The sequence below is a fragment of the Triturus cristatus genome, chromosome 1_2, assembly GCF_964204655.1.
Source record: "Triturus cristatus chromosome 1_2, aTriCri1.1, whole genome shotgun sequence".
NCBI lineage: Eukaryota > Metazoa > Chordata > Amphibia > Caudata > Salamandridae > Triturus > Triturus cristatus.
The window spans coordinates 1,091,270,610-1,091,287,566 of NC_140580.1; the positions used below are offsets into that span (position 1 = coordinate 1,091,270,610).

Consider the following 16,957-nt stretch of genomic DNA (forward strand, 5'->3'; position numbering starts at 1 on the left):
ATAGTTATATATGTGTCCTTCATTTATTTTGACATTTCACTTGTTTACATAATGAATTCTGGAAGTACTTCCCTGATGAATGAATTTAAAAATGGCGATGTCCTCCGTTTGTGTTAAGCAGTAGAAAAAGGCGCGAAACCGAAACGCGTCCTGTTTGTTTATCTGCGGAAATAAAGGATACCGCATATTTACCTTAACCGAGTGCGGTCTCTTCACTTGTTTACCGAGTGAGGTTTGGTGATATATATATATATATATATATATATATATATATATATATATATTCAGTGCGCGTAAACTCCTGCAACCTCCTAGCGGCGAAGGAGAGACGGACCACTCAAGTCTTCAGGCAAGATGTTTATTCGACCATATCTTCATAGCAAATGACGCGTTTCGGGCTCGAAAGCCCTTGTTCACATGCGGACCATATTCAGACTGAATGTTTTTTAAATGCTGCATAGTGTTTACCCACTTCCACGTAATACAGGTCACATGATCATAGATAGTGAAAACAGACTTCATAGGCATTAAGAGATCTTCACATCGAGATTATGATGAGCCATATTGGAATAATGCAAAAATGTTTAAAAATCAATTGATTTGTCATTGTTGAATTTCTGCCTCATAGGAGTTCTATTTAAAAAAGAAATTGTCTTACTGTGTAAATACAAAAATATGAACCATATGTCGATTTTAGGGCATATGGGAAAGAAACGTGCAAAACATTGTAACTGAACATTTGTTATTTTAAATATTCAGAATCCCCACATTGCAACAGAGAGATAGCTTTCTGTAGCAGAAGATATTTAAATAGATACTCTTTTATATAGTGTTTCCACAGTCAATTATAGCAGGATAAATCCTTGATGTAGAACAAAATGACAAAAGGTTGGGCATTAACTATGAAGGAGTTTCCTATATGTTAACAATATATATTGTTGTGGAAGACCCATTAAAGTGCAAAAATTGTGTAGCAGCAATTAAATGACTTGTGCAAAACTGTGCTAACGTGCAAATTTTAACAAATATAAATATAATGTGCAACTGTATGATTAAGATGAATATATAAATATTGATAACAATAAAAATTCAATCCTGATAATTATTGCTAAAATCATATAAATATCTTCTCTATAATTTCATCATACTTAAAAACAAGTGTAAATACATTATAAACATATGTTTTCAATTTCGAAGCGTCAGAGGTATATAAATCATTCCACATTGATGTACTGATTTCAGTTCGTTAAAAATCCACTAAAATGCGAGAAAAAAAAGAACCTATATATGCACATATTGTATCTTAATTTCCCTTAAGAATTTAATGGTATTTTACATGATATGTCATCTAATCAAGTTACCCAGAAAGAACAAGCAAGAACAAGCAAGAACAAAAGGCTAACTAGAGAAAATGATGTATGTCTTCTGTATTATTCAATCCGTTCGGCCGTTTACTGTCGAATTCAAGAATCTTTCTAGTCTCCAGTTGCCTTAATAAAAGTTCTCTATTGCCACCTCGCCGTGGTTTAGGAATGGATCCTATTACAAAATATTTGAGGCAGGTGACATCATTGTTTATGCATATAGCCGCTCTTTCTGCATCACCACAGGACCACACTGTTACTACTTAGATAGAGGTGAATTGCAAATCTTTGAATAATTACTTACGGCCTATAATGCCAAAATGAAAAGAGAGAGAAAGACAAGCAGGGCAATCCTTACTCAAGTGCGTCGATCCAGGTTTTGAGTCTATTCCTTACGATTCTTCATCAGGAGAGCAAACGCAAACCAAGTTGTCTCTAGTAAAAGAAAAAAAGGCTCTCCAAAGTCTGAGGACTCCATGAAGAGAGCAGCCAGTGATTGGATCTTGTGGCCAATGTTAGGCCATGTCATATGGCCTAAGGAATCTTAGGAAATCCAGGTCACATCATACATTTAGAAGTAGGCAGTTTAAGTCAGAAGCATTGTTCTGGTTCAGCTAATTGGAAAGTGGTGCATCAGCTGCTCACTGGGTGATGCTAACAACTGACTCGAGAACCTCCCCCAGAAGCAGTGCTAACAGCCCCCAAAGTCGACTCACCTTAAACTCCAATGTGTTGGCGTCAGTTGGAATATTGACGGTGAAAGAGGCCGTCCCATCGTCATTCCCTGTCACTGCCTTGCCTTGCTCCGAGGTCTCTTCTATCAAGGTGAGTTGCTCCATTTCTCTGTTGAACACTGTGGCTGTGAGCCTCACTGGAACCATCTGGATGGGGATTTCTAAGGGATCCGTGACTTGCACCTACAGTTCAGAATGCAGAAAAAACAATTTATCAGTGTAAGCATACCCAAACATAGCTTCAAGCATCACAATTTATGTGCAACAGAAGGTTATAAATATTAACTTGGACCAATATTCCACATTTGAAATCAAAGTTAGTGTTAAATGGACAAAGGGAGAAATGCTCCACTCCCATAACACTAAACAAGGTGCAGGGGCGTGTGCCATCTTATGTGTTGGTGAGTGAACTGCATCTTTGCATGGGCCATGAAGGAGTGGGTAGCTTCTAGCTGCCTGGTTGGCTTTATTTTAAAGTACCCCTTGTGCAGGAGAAGGAAAGCATGTAATTTCATCCCCCTCCTCTCTGGTAAAGTAAGGGGGAAAACAGCAGTGGAACAGCTAGCAGCAGGGAACTGCTTGCAGTGGGTGCAAGATGACCCGCTCCTCTGTCTGTCAAACTGCGCCAATGCAAACCAAAAAGGATTTTCAATAGAAAGTGAATCTTAGCCTTAACTACAACCACAATTGCCGATACAGGAAGAGAGAGGCAATGAGAGTAGGGAATGTTCTGTACAATAGAGTGCTTAACTGTGTCAGACGTGGAGAAGGATCAAAAAGGATCAGCACAGATGAAATATAGAGTGGGAATTATAAGGTATAGATAGATCACTATGGATGGATCGCTGTGGTTTATCTACATTCATTGCATGTACAAATCAATCCAGAATACACCAGAGGTTGAAGAACAGTTCACAGGAGCACAAGATATGCCAAGATAAGAGAGAAAGAGGCTGTATATTTCTGAAAGAATGAGGTTTGAAGGTGTCGTAATAGAATTGGTACGTTTGACAAACAAATGGCGATTTTTAAGTTGAAAAGTGTGAAAAACGAAGACCGAATAGAAATAGAAGAGATACAAAGATGGAGGAAAGGAAAAAGTTGAGCATGGAGTGGCAATTTAAGAAGTATATTGTTTGGTAATATTGAAGGCACTTGAAGGAAATCCAAGACAAGAATCCAAAAGAGGCGAAGAATGTAAACAATTCAGAGCAAAGAAGAGGAGAAGGAGGAGCCATAGCCGTATTATAGGATTCATTATAACATCACTTACTCTATTGTGAGCTCGAGTTATAATTGAAATGGAGAAAAGACATAAGGGATTGGTTGGCAGGAGGTTCAGCTATTCCCATCAGCTTCCTGCCTTATGCACAACAAAGGGAAAGAGCAAGCCAAGCTTATTAAGTTTATGATTATGTCTAATAACTGGCAGAGAGTGCATAGAGCCAATGCAGGTGAAAATGAACAAAATTAGGGCCTGAGTCACAAAGGGTCTTCACAGGTGTGTGGGAGTCTCTGCACTCGGGTGGAATCTCTGCAATGAGAATTATCATTGTGGAGATTCTGCCACGAGTGTGGAGACTCTCACGCGACTGCGGTTCCTCCACCACGAGTGCAGAGGCCCTTTGTGATTCAGGCCTTAAATTGGGAAGAAAAACATAACTGATTGGTTGAACACAGCAAAAGACTTCAAAAAAGGCTAGCTGAGAAGCTTTTCTTGACAGTGATAAAATAATGGAGATTGTAGAGGTTTCGGTAAAGACATAAAGAGTGGAGGTTCAGGGCATTACATACTAGAAATATGTAAAGTGATTTCAATCCACTCATACGGGTTACTAAATCACCCGATTGCAGAGGCTCCCTCGCAACTGCGGTGCCTCCACCAAGAGTGCAGAGGCCCTTTGTGAATCAGGGCTTTAGTTGGGAAGAAAAACATTAATGGTTGGTTGAAAATTATTCAAAAATTGAAAGCAAATGCAAAAGACTCCAAAACAAGGCTAGTTTAAAACCTTACATAATAACATAATGGAGATTTCAGAGGGTTTGGTAAGGACACAAAGAGTGGAGGATCAGAGGGTTACATACAAGAAACATGTAAAGTGATCCCAAGCCACTCACACTGGTTACTAAACCTGAAAACACTTGCAGGTGGGCATGAAACACTGTATTGGTCTACTCAGTGACATCTGATAAAAAGTTCGATGGTCAGATAGTTCTTCGGCTTCTTATTTGTCAAACTCTGGTTGATATCCATGAGATTTCAGTTTAAAGCCACTGACTAATAGAAAATAAGTTGTGTGAGATGGACACACCTAGTAGGTTATGTACATACCCTAATGTAGAATGGGAGTCCTGGTCTCATGAAGAGAGGCGTGGCGATCAGCTTCAGTTTGTAAGGGGTTAAAACATATTTGACAGTAGAAAGCTCACTTTCTTCAGGATGAGCATCTAAGGGAACAAAATAAATTACCTTGGATTGTTTATGTTTCTGCATTTATAAATCACACATATCACGTATTGGGTACTATAGCATACAAATAACATGACTTCTGTGTCACAATACTTTCTGCCCAATGTAACTATGTGGTTAGGTGTTAGCTCTATTTCTATATCCTCTCCAAGGCATGAGGGGATACCTTTGCGTTTGAACATGGATTTGGTTCCCGTTAATGACTTGGCTGCCGCACGACCACTACTTTATTGGAGAAGGCTATGGTCTGTCCCCGAGCTTGAATCTTCTAGAACTGAATTTAGTGCAATCTGGGGGACGCTAAAGTCAAAACAAATTCCTTGGCTACTCCATATAAAGTCTTTTCTTTACCAAATTGGCTTACCACAACTTTGGGATACTCCGGACATTAGTTGTATGAGGACCCAGAGGTCTGAGATATTGGCAGCTGTGAGATTTCATAATTGTAATACATTAAGCTGCTCAACTTCTCTGGGCAGGCTGACCTCTGAGTTCCTAATGGTGAAAACTGAAGCTAAGTTGGAAGTATTTCTGGATTTGGTGCAGCCCCCACTGGCAAGAAAACTTCATATTCAGCTGAGATAGGGCTGTCTCCCAATTGGGGCCTTCCTATCAAGCTGGGGAAAATCATTGGAGGGCAATTGTCCAATTTGTAAATTATGTAAAGAAGATGTTGTGCATATTTTGCTTTTCTATCCTGCATACAGTACGATTCGAAAATGTTGGCTCTTTCCTTTGTGCAAAAGTTTGGGCCTCAGGCATTGTGCACAAGCCTGCAGAGTTCTAACCAAAGATACAGACCCACTTATTGTTTACGCAGTTTCCCCCTTTCTATTTGGTATGTGGCGGAGAAGGTTACGTTTTATTAACACAAAGTAATGGCCTATGAGCTTTCCTTTTTCATTAACTGTTCATTAACTGATCATGATAACCAATTGTTTAATAATTTTTTTAACAATATTTGTCTATTTATGATCTTATGCTTGTACTTGTATATATTTTACTGTACTTTTATGGTCTTGTTACCGAAATAAAGTTATCAATGATGATGATTTGATGGGCAGAACTGAAGTAGCTGTTTAATTCCTCTTGCCTTGAACAAAATACTAGATTCTGAATGAGGGATAGCATCATTGGTTATTTGCAAGCAAAGAGGATTCAAACATAAATGAATTGGATCAGGGAGAATAAGTGAGAAGCAGTTTAAATGAGCCCTGTTTCTTTGGGAGGGAAGGTAGAGCAGTAAAGATGTAACACTTACATGGTAACAAGGCTTAAAATAGGCACTGACGCAAAATCCAGATGTTAAGCCATGCGAATCTCAAAAAGCACTTTTTCACGTAAAATGTATACATATATATATATATTTATATTACCTACTATAGTTGGGAAACAACCTTTACAACGCAGTCATTACATCGCACTACCTTTACATAGCAGTCATTACATCCCAACATCCTTTACATCGCATGTTATTACACCGCAGCCATTACATCGCATGTCACTACAACGCATGTCATTACAATGGATGTCACTACAATGCAGGCATTACATCGCAAGTCATTACAATGAATACCATTACAATGCATAGTACCCTTACACTATCCAACACTTACTCTACTGTTGCACTCACTGGAGTTAGAATAGTAATTTTTACCCCTACACTATCCAACACTTACCCTACTGTTGCACTCACTGGAGTTAGAATAGTAATTATTACCCCTATACTATCCAACACTTACCTTAAATGCGATGTAATGGTATGAATTGTAATGGTGTGCGTTGTGAAGGTATAATGCGATGTAATGGAATGCGTTGTAAAGGTAGTTTCTGAAAATGCGATGGAATGGCATGCAATGTAAAAGTATGCGTTGTAAAGGATGTTGTGATGTAAAAACTGCGTTGTAAAGGCATGCATTGTAAATGTATGCATTGTAACGTCATACATTTGTTATAGTTAGGACCGTGTTTCTATTCAAAAAGCATTTTTTCTTTTGCCAGTATCTTTAGCACAGTTTAACTGATCTTATCGAAATTTTCAAAACTAATGGTTCACTCAGGTCAGTACCTGTCCTGAAGGTTTCAGGGTGATTGGTCAAGCGGGGGCCGAGAAAAAAGGGAAGTCCCAAAACACGTTTTACTCGTGTTAATTTCCATAGGAACTTTAGATAAGCTACAGCCCGAACTGCTGAACGGAATTACACCAAATTTAGCAAAAAGGTAGGTCTTGGTCCCGAAAGCGAACTTTTTTTTTTAAATGGTGTATACCCGTTCAGTAGTTGCTGGGAAATAAAAATAAAAAAAATGTATATATCGGAACATCGAGGAGGAGCCGAGAACCCTCCCGAGCATGAGCTTCATTCTGATTGGCTGCCAACATTCCAAACTAGAATCTGTTGACAGCCATCTTGTGACTCAGCAACCGAGTCACAAGAAAACAGTAACAAAAAGGTACAAAACAAGAAAAGGGGGCAGGGTAGAAACATCCTGACCCCCTAGGCCTGCTCAGGGGGTCCCACAAGGACCCCCAGGGCCCAAAAAAGAATTTTTTTTTAAAAACAAAATTGGCCAAATTCGCGCTAGGTGCACAAATCCGGCTGAGAACTTTTTTTAAAAATGAAGCGCGGGCTCACGTGCTTCAATTTGGTGAGCCCCCGGGTGGGCCAGGTTCCAGGGGCAATATGTAAATATATGCAGGGGCCGCGCAGGCCCCTGCAGCCCAGTGGACTGCCACCTCCCCGGGGCTGGTTTAATTAGGGGTGGGGGGCTCCCAGGCACCCCCAAGCCCTGGGGACCCCCAACTCCCCCAGGGCTTCAAACATAATGGGAGGGTTGCCACGCACCCCCCCTCCTGGAGCCCTCGATGGCTCTGGGGACCGCCACCCCCCAGGGCCGGCTCCTGCAATGTCCAGGGGTGCCCACCCCCGGGACATTGCCGTTTGCTATGGCATAGCAAAAACGACAGTGTCTCAAGTGGTAACCATTAGCAAAGGCAGTTACAGAAAGTGTATAAATCACTTGAGGAAGGGAATAAAAAGGGAGGGAGACCAAGAGCAGGTTTTTGAAAAATTGATGTTATTTGTAAGTAGTTATAACAGCACTACAATACAATTTAATTTAAAGTAGCAGCAACAGCTCCCGCCCTGCCATAGCAAGCACTGCTTTGCTTCTTGGAAGCGAAAGCAGGAAACCTGCTCTTGCTTCCAAGAAGCAAAGCAGAATTGCTTTTGGGCAAAGGGAGCTGTATGTTAGCAGCTCCCATTGCCCAAAAGCAATGCCGTCTCCCGCAGGACGCAGGGAGCCAGCAGGGACCGTGGGGGCATTGGGGCTCCCCTAACTGTCCCCAACTTGAGGGCCAGCCCCGGGTGACGGGGTCCCCAGGGCCTAAAGTAACCCAGGGGAGGTGGGCCACGCGGCCCCCCCTCCCGGGAAAAATAATTATTTAGAAAAAAAAGGAAGCCGGCCCTGGGGGATGGGGTCCCTGCAGCCAATAGTGGCCCAGGGAAGGGGGGCCACACGGCCCGTTCCCATTTTTATTTTTAAAGAAATGAAAGAAAAATGCTCAGGCCCTGGGGCATGGGGTCTCCATGGCCCAAAAAATACTAAAGGTAGGGGAGCCACACAGCCCACGTTCTAAAAATATTTTTTTTAAAAGAAAAGACCGCATCTCGCCGGAGTCCCCGCCCCCCTCCCTGCACCACACTGCAAACGCCCCCTGGCGCGTTCTAAGTTGGGGGATTAAGTCCTCTTCATTCCTGAGGGTCCCTGGGGGTCAACTAGCCCACCAGGTACCTCCAGTAAGCCTCACACAGTGGGATTGCTGAGAGGTGGTCTGAGGCCACCCCCCTTTTTACACCGCTCTGCAAACGTGCCTCTTGGCTGTTTGGCTGCTCCAATTTTCACATTATTAAACATTTTCTGCATTTGCCAAATATTCCATCATCTGCTGCCTAATTTGCAGATTTGAACAATAAAAGCCTTGTTTCTAGCTCAAGTGGCTCAAATGTTCCGAAAAATGCAGCTTCACGTGTTACAGCATGGTGGAAGGCTCTTTGCAAAGCTGGAATGGTCATGTGTTACTTATTGCTAAATGTGGGTGTTACATTGGTACTAATGGTGTACAAACCTCTCTTCTTTCTGTGCCTCTCTTGCCTCTTGCTGCATTTCTCTTGCATCATTCTGCACTTTTCTTTCTCTTTCTACACCTCACTGTCTTCTTTCTGCATTTCACTTGCCTCTTTTTGCACTTCTCTAGCCCCTTTCTGCACCTCACTTGACTCTTTCAGCACCTCTGTTGCTTTTTTCTGCGGATTTCTTGCCTCTTTCTGCACCTCTCTTATCTCTTTCTGCACCTCTCTTGCCTCTTTCTGCACCTCACTTGCCTCTTTCTGCACTTCTCTTGCTTCTTTCTACACCTCTCTTGACTCTTTCTGCTCCTCTCTTGCCTTTTTGTGCATTTCTCTTGCCTGTTTCTGCATTTCCCTTGCCTCTTTCTGTACCTCTCTTTCTACTTCTCACTTGCCTCTTTCTGCACCTCATTCTCCACCTTCTGCACCTCTCTTGCCTCTTTCTGCACTTTTCTTGCCTCTTTCTGCACCTCTCTTGACTCTTTCTGCTCCTCTTTTGCCTCTTTCTGCACCTCACTCTCTTCCTTCTGCACCTCAAGTGCCTCTTTCCGCACTTCTCTTGCCTCTTTCAACACTTATCTTGCCTCTTTCGATACCTCTCTTGCCTCTTTCTGCACCTCACTTGCCACGTTCTGCTCTTCTCTTGCCTCTTTCTTAACCTCCCTCTCTTCTTTCTACACCTCTCTTGCCTCTTTCTGCTCCTCACTTGCTTCTTTCTGCATCTCTATTGCCTCTTTATTTACCTCTATTGCCTCTTCCTGCAACTCTGTTGCTTCTTTCTATACTTCTCTTGCTTCTTTCTGCACCCTTCTTGTCTCTTTCAGCACATCTGTTGCTTCTTTCTACACTTCCCTTCCTTCTTTCTGCACCCCTCTTGCCTCTTTCTGTATCCCTCTTGCCTCTGTGTGCACCTCTACTACCTCTTTCTGCACCCCTCATTTCTCTTTGTGCACGTATGTTGGTTCTTTCTGCTCTGCACGTGCTTCTTTCTGCACCTCTTTTGCAAATTTCTGCACACATGTTCCCTCTTTCTGCACCCCTTTTGCCTGTTTCTGCAACTCTCTTGCCTCTTTCTGCAGTTCTCTTGCCTCCTTCTGCACCTCACTTCTATTGGCTCTTTCTGCATCTTTTTTGCTTCTTTATGTAGCCCTGTTGCCTCTTTCTGCTGTTCTCTTGCCATTTTCTACACCTCTCTTGCCTCTTTCTGCACCTCACTTGCCTCTTTCTGCACTTCTCTTGCTTGTTTCCATACCTCTGTTGCTTCTTTCAGCTATTCTCTTGCCTCTTTCTGCACTTCTCTTGCTTGTTTCTGCACCTCTCTTGCGTCTTTCTGCACCTCTGTTGCCTCTTTCTGCACCTCACTTGCTTCTTTCTGCACCCCTCTTGCCTCTTTTTGCACCCCTCTTTTCTCTTTCTGCACCTCTCTTGCGTCTTTCTGTACCCCTGTTCCCTCTTTCTGTACCTTTCCTGCCTGTTTATGCACCTCTCTTGCCTCTTTCTGTACCTCTGTTGCTTCTTTCTGCACTACTCTTGCTTTCTGCACCCTTTGCGCCTCTTTCAGCACCTCTGTTGCTTCTTTCTGTACTTGTCTTATCTCTTTATGCACCTCTCCTACCTTTATCTGCATCCCTTTGCCTCTTTTTGTACCTCTGTTGGTTCTTTAGCACTGCTCTTGCTTCTTTCTTCACCTTACTTGCCTCTTTATGCACTTCTCTTGCTTCTTTCTATCCCTCTGTTGCTTCTTTCAGCAATTCTCTTGCCTCTTTCTGCACTTCTCTTCTTTCTTTCTGTACCCTCCTGCCTATTTCTGTACCTTTCTTGCCTCTTTGTGCACCTCTCCTACCTCTTTCTGCAGCCCTCTTGCCTCTTTTTGCACCTCTGTTGGTTCTTTCTGCACTGTTCTTGCTTCTTTCTGCACTGCTCTTGCTTCTTTCCGCATCTGTCTTATACATTTCTGTATCCCTCTTACTTCTTTCTGCACCCCTGTTTCCTCTTTCTGTACCTTTCTTGCCTATTTCTGCACCCCTCTTGCCTCTTTAAGCACCTCTGTTGCTTCTTTCTGCTCTTCTCTTGCTTCTTTCTGCACCTCTGACTTAGAGGTAGTTTTAATTCCCCTGCCCTATTATGTACTAGGGCCTTACAGGGGAGGTCATGCCAATCACAGGGGTACCCCAACCCATAGTGTACCTAGTGTATGTAGGTATTTTCACTGTATTCTAAGTGTCTTTCAGCATAGCACTGGCTCTGTGCCTGTTTAGTCCACCAGTACTAGTCAGCACAAAGTTGGGGGCACAGGATGACTTTGCAAACTAGGCCTCTTTCTGCACCTCTGTTGGTTCTTTCTGCATATCTATTGCTTCGTTCTGCACCTTTCTTCGTCTGTCTGGACTTCTGTTGTCTCTTTCTGCATTTCTCTTGCATCTTTCTGCCCTTTTCTTCCTCTTTCTGCACATGTCCTACCTCTGTAGACATAGTTAGAATATAGCATTTAAAAAACCTTCGAAATTTACTGAAAAACCCAAAGTTTTCAGGAACGTTATAGTTAGAAATTAGCATTTAAAAAACCTTTGAAATTCAGTGAAAAAAACATAGGTTTCAGGGACGTTATAGTTAGAAATTAGCATTTATAAAATCTTTGAAATTCACTGAAAAAAACGTAGGTTTCAAGGACGTTATAGTTAGTTGGACATTTCACTTGTACAAAACCAGAGAAATTCTGCCGATATAGTTAGTTGAGGTAACTCTAACTCGCGCCCATCAGTGATGTCATTTGAGAGGTCATCAGTGATGCCATCAGTGATGTCACTGACCATGTCATGAGAGATGTAATATGTGACATCATCAGCAGTGTATTGCAGAGGTGCAAGTTATAGTTACCTCAACTAACTATAACGGCCGAATTTAGTTAGGAAATAGATTTTTTTTTAAAGCATAGAAATTCAATAAAAAACCCAAAGGTTACAGGGACATTATAGTTAGGCTCAAACTTGACCTGTATAGAACCATAGAAACTCAGCAGTTATAGTTAGTTACCTGAGTTAACTATAACTTACGCCCCTGCAATGCACTGCTAATGACCTCACATTTTACATCACTCATGACATGGTCAGTGACATCACTCATGACATCTCAAATGACATCACTCATGACATCATCCAGTAAGTATAAATGTTTTTGTGGAGTTTATGATTGTTAAACATATTACTGACCTATGACAAAAGTTAAATTAGTATACTAGCAGGTACATGCATCAATGTTGTCTTTTGCGATTCCTTAATTGCAATTATTAGGGAATCGCAATTAAGGAATTACAAAAGCCTATACATGTAGGAATCGCTATAAAATTAGCGATTCCCAAACATTCCTTAATTGAGAGTCGCAAATTGCGAGTCGCAATTAAGGAATGCCCTCCCATTCATTCCAATGGGCCTACCAATAGGTACTTGCAAATTGCACATGCAATTTCAAGGGTGCAAGGGTGTCCAAAGGACACCCTGTTGCACCCCTGAAATTGCTCTGTGCACACATGTTGCGCACAGACATGCCCCAAGGGCATGTGTGTGTATAACCTACAACTTTGAAAAATGCACTCTAGTGCATTTTTCAAACCTTCCAGAACATTCCAGAACCCTGTGACAGTGTGAGGCAGGTTTAGAATGTTGGGAAGGCATCTCCAGGTTGGCAGTTGGAGTTGGCAGTTGGCACCTGACTGGTGAATAGAGAGGAGCACAGAACTGAAGGAGGAAGGAGTGAGGCAACAGGGGTGGAAACTTGTGCCTGGAGTGGGGTCCAGAAACCCACCCTTGATACTAGTCCCTGCTGACTGAGCCCAGCCTGGAGCCCTGTGTGGGAGAAAGCCAGAAAAACCATCTTAAGGACCTGGACAGCCGGAACAGGCCTTAAAAGTAAAGAACAGCAAGTTCCTGACCTGGTTACTGGTAACTTCCTGAAGTCCGACGTCGAGAAGCCTGGAGACCTGGAGCCCGAGGTGGAGAAGCGGCGCTGACTGGAAAGCAGACTTCGTACCCGGAGCCGCCAGAGGTCGAGAGAGGGCGCCGACGGAGGTCGTGGAGACACCAGAGGTCGAGGAGGAAGTCACCTGAGGTCGAGTGTGCGGCGTCGACGGGGGAGTGAAGTCCGCCCTCCGGAGTCGCCGGAGACCGAGGTGAAGCGTGCCGGAGGTCGGGAGTGGAGATCGCACTCCGGAGTCGCCGGAACCTGAAGAGAATCGTGCCGGAGGTCGGGAGTGGAGGTCGCACTCCGGAGTCGCCGGAACCTGAGGAAAGGAGCACCGGAGGTCGGGAGTGGAGATCGCACTCCGGAGCCGCCGGAAGTCGACATCGAGCCAAGACCGCCCGACGTCATCGAACCGAGGCCGCCGACATCGAACCGGAACCGCCTCCCGGCGTCGACAAGAACTGTCATTGAGCCGAGGCCGCCGACATCGAACCGGAACCGCCTCACGGCGTCGACACGACCCAAGCGGCATCGGAACTTCATAAAAAGGGCAGTAAGTGGAATAGAGGGCGCCTAAGGCCCTGTGAAGCCCTAAGAGACCATCCTAGAAGCTAGAGAGGTGCTGGAACCAGCTTGATAGTGCCAGGGGTGAGCTGAGACTAATACAGAGGGGTGTGTAGTGTGGGAGAGCCAGATCTCTAGATTCCCCCTTGATCTACCTCAGTTTAGGCCTCAGCCTTGTCCAGGCCAGGTAGTACACCCCTCAGGTCATCCAAACCTCTACAAGCTGGGATTGGGCCAAATCATCCCATAGTACCTCAGGAATGTGAACTGATTTTCAAGTGTCACTGTTGGCTTTTATTATTTATTGAGAACACTGTATTTATTGTATTCATCCTATTTATTGCCTCACAGTATTTATTGTTTCACAGTATTTATTGTCTAACAGTATTTATTGTCTCGCAGTATTTATTGCCTCGTAATATTTAATTGCCTTTTATGTAATGCACTTATATTTATGCCTTGATTATTTATGATCGACCTTATTTATTGAATCGTTGAAGTATTATTTATTTGACTTACCCTTCCACAGGAAAAGCCTTGTGTACTGTGATTGTATTATTATTTATTTAATCAGCAACTAAGAGAAAAGAAGATAAAGAGATATATTTTCAGTATAATTTTTAAGGTGTAGTGTCGTTTTTGGAACGGATGCACGCATGGTTATTGTGTGGGTATGACGTATGCTTAGCACGGTGCCTGATCCCCGACCACTCGAGCCAAGCTACCACAGTGTATGTCTGGGAGAACACCACCACCCTTCCGGTGTGGGAGTGTTTTTCTAACATAATTGGTGTTCAGCGGTGGGATCGAGCTGTGCCTACGTATACTCGACAATAACTGTGGGTAGTCCATAGGCCTACACCGAGAGTTTTCTCCAAGCGGACTTCCTAATTGTGAGTTTTTGTTTTTTCCAAATTTACTCTGGTGGTGGGAGGAGGTATTATAAAAGGTACCCCCCTGCATAGCTTCTGCAAATAACTGTCCTCTGACCTGAGTGGGCAAGATGGAGTTTGTACTGGAGAATTTAGAAACGTACACTGTGGCCCAACTCAGGGAGTTTTGTCAGCGGGAGGGGGTGTATTGTCCCCCAGGAGCAAAAAAGGGTGCACTCCAAACCAGCTTAAGGGCTTGGGGGGAGGCACGACGAGAAAGCAAGGCTGAGGAGGAGGACAGGGATAGAGAGCCCGACAGTGAGGGAGCTGGTTTGTACCAACCTGCGGTGGGGAACCTGTTAGCGGGGCCCAGGACACTTTCTAGGAAGGGCAGCAGTGCCTCTAGCGGTGGCTTGTCTGAAGTGGAGTTAACAGACCGGAGGGAGAAAAGACAGCTCACATGGGACTTTGCAAGGCTGGAGAAAGAGAAGGCGGAACAGAGGATGGCTCATGAGCTGAGGTTAAGGGAGATAGATCTCCAGATCCTACAAGCCGGGGCACACCCTATTCCTAATGGTGGCAGCGAAGAAAGAGAGTTCACCAGGGAACCCAAACCCTATTTGCCGAAAGACCTAGTGGCTAGCTATGGTGTGGGCGACGATATTGCCAAGTGGCTAGCGGCCTATGAGGTCTCATTAAGGGCCCATGGGGTTCCAGAGAAGTACTGGGGAGGGGGATTGTACAGGTACATGCCTCCAGCTGGGAGGGATGCATTATTGGCCCTAGAGCAGGATGAGCAGACCCACTACCCCATCATGAAAGTGGCGCTCATACGAAAGTTTGGACTAACACCCGAGAAATACAGACAGAAGTTCCGGGGTAGCCACAAACTGGGCACACAGAATTGGGTGGACTTCCTGGATTATGCAAAGAAGGCATTAGAGGGTTGGATTCAGGGCAGTGAAGTAAGGAACTACGAGGGGTTGTTTGATTTAGTATTGAAGGAACAACTGCTCGAAAAATGTTTCCCTGAACTGCGTCAACACCTGGTGGATAGCAAGCTGACCAATCCCCGGAAGCTTGCTGAGGAGGCGGACATTTGGGCTAGTACCCGGGTGTCCACAAGGGGGACTGGAGGGGATACTCAAAAGGCCGGACAGGGCGCCCCCCAGAAGAAAGAGGGGGGGGGGGGAAAGAAAAAGGAGTTCTCCAAAGGCCCCCAAAATAATTTCCAATGTAAGGGAACAGGATTCACCCCTAGGGCTAACCCACCCCGAAACCCTAATCCTGGCCAGAGTCAGCAGCCAAGGGTTGTCCATTGCTTCGAGTGCGGTGGCGTTGGACACTATAAGGGAGATGCGAAGTGCCCAAAACGACCACCCCCTCCCATTGGAGGAAAGGCCCCCGGAGTAGCTAGTGTAGTGCTCGGGGAGGAGATGCCTTTAATTAAGGGAAGGGAGTGGGCGGGTGTCACTTTAGTGTCCCTGGGAGAACGGGAGATGGTTCCTAAGATCAAGGTGCCCGCAAATACTATAAAGTATGGGCAGTGGGTCACCATCAACGGCCAAAGGGGGGAGGCTCTGAGAGACACAGGAGACAGTATGACTATGGTGCGTAGCCAACTGGTGTCTCCAGAGCAGGTGATTCCCGATGTACTTCACCCTGCCGCGATGGCTGACGGCAGAATGGGCCACTATCCGGTGGCCGAGGTTCCCTTTGAATGGGAAGGGGTTGCAGGTTCACTTCGAGTTGCCGTAAACCCTGCCGTGCCAGTCGATTGTCTGCTAGGGAATGACATGGAGCACAATGCTTGGAAAGAGGTGGAATACCGGACTCACACTGAGATGCTGGGTACACCTGTCTGGGCCTGTGTGAGCACAGGGTCCGCGACTACCCGGAGAGGGAGTTCGTTCAGGCTGGAGCCTGGAACAAAGGCCCAGCCAGCTGCCGATCAAGGGAAGAACCGAGGACGGGAGGAGCCTGCCTCGGCATCCGCGCCCCGTGTGACGGATAGGCCACCGGAGGTGGTGGACCAGGAGTCCGCGGTGGGGGATGTTACCAAACTGGAGGACCTACCCATCCCGGCCGAGTGGCACGTGGAGGGAGGCCCGACCAGGGAGGAATTCTGCCAGGGCCAGAGGGAGTGCCCTACCCTTGAGGGACTGAGGCGTCAGGCCGAAGCCCAGGCAGCAGGGAACGTTGAAGGGAACTACAGTGTTTACTGGGAGGATGGCCTCCTCTACAGTGAACCCAAGGCACCCCTACATGGATCGTCACGAGCCTTGGTAGTCCCTCAACGTTATCGAGCCTTCCTTCTGGAGTTGGCTCACGAGATCCCATTGGCAGGACACCTAGGGCAAGACAAGACCTTCGCCCGTCTTGTCCCACACTTTTATTGGCCTCAGATGAAAGTGTCGTCCGACACCTACTGCCGGACATGTGTGTCTTGCCAAGCCAGTGGGAAAACAGGGGTGAAGCTGAAAGCTCCCCTGGAACCACTTCCTGTCGTTAGCACCCCCTTTGAAAGGGTGGGCATCTACATTGTGGGTCCATTAGATCCGCCTACTACAGCTGGTCACAGGTTTATCCTGGTTTTGGTGGATCATGCCACACGGTACCCAGAGGCTATACCTCTAAGGACCATTACAGCCCCTGTTGTGGCTAGGGCCCTGATGGGAATCTTTACCCGAGTGGGTTTTCCCAAGGAAGTTGTGTCCGACAGGGGGACCAACTTCATGTCAGCATACATGCGGGCCATGTGGAAGGAGTGTGGAGTGACCTACCGGTTCACAACTCCTTACCACCCCCAGACCAATGGTCTGGTGGAAAGGTTCAATAAAACCTTGAAAGGCATGATCAGAAGTCTGCC

The 16,957-nt window shown here is 45.2% G+C and overlaps 1 protein-coding gene across 1 annotated transcript in view; it reads right to left on the reverse strand.

The window, feature by feature from the left end:
- The window catches only part of C5 (complement C5), a 384,799-nt gene that overhangs the window by 283,613 nt on the left and 84,229 nt on the right, over window positions 1-16,957 (reverse strand). Inside the window, exons 10-11 of the mRNA XM_085613588.1 lie at window positions 4,431-4,546; window positions 2,081-2,281 (exon numbers count right to left, since the gene is read on the reverse strand). Of these exons, the coding sequence (XP_085469714.1) occupies window positions 2,081-2,281; window positions 4,431-4,546 (317 nt within the window). The remainder of the gene's footprint in view (window positions 1-2,080; window positions 2,282-4,430; window positions 4,547-16,957) is intronic.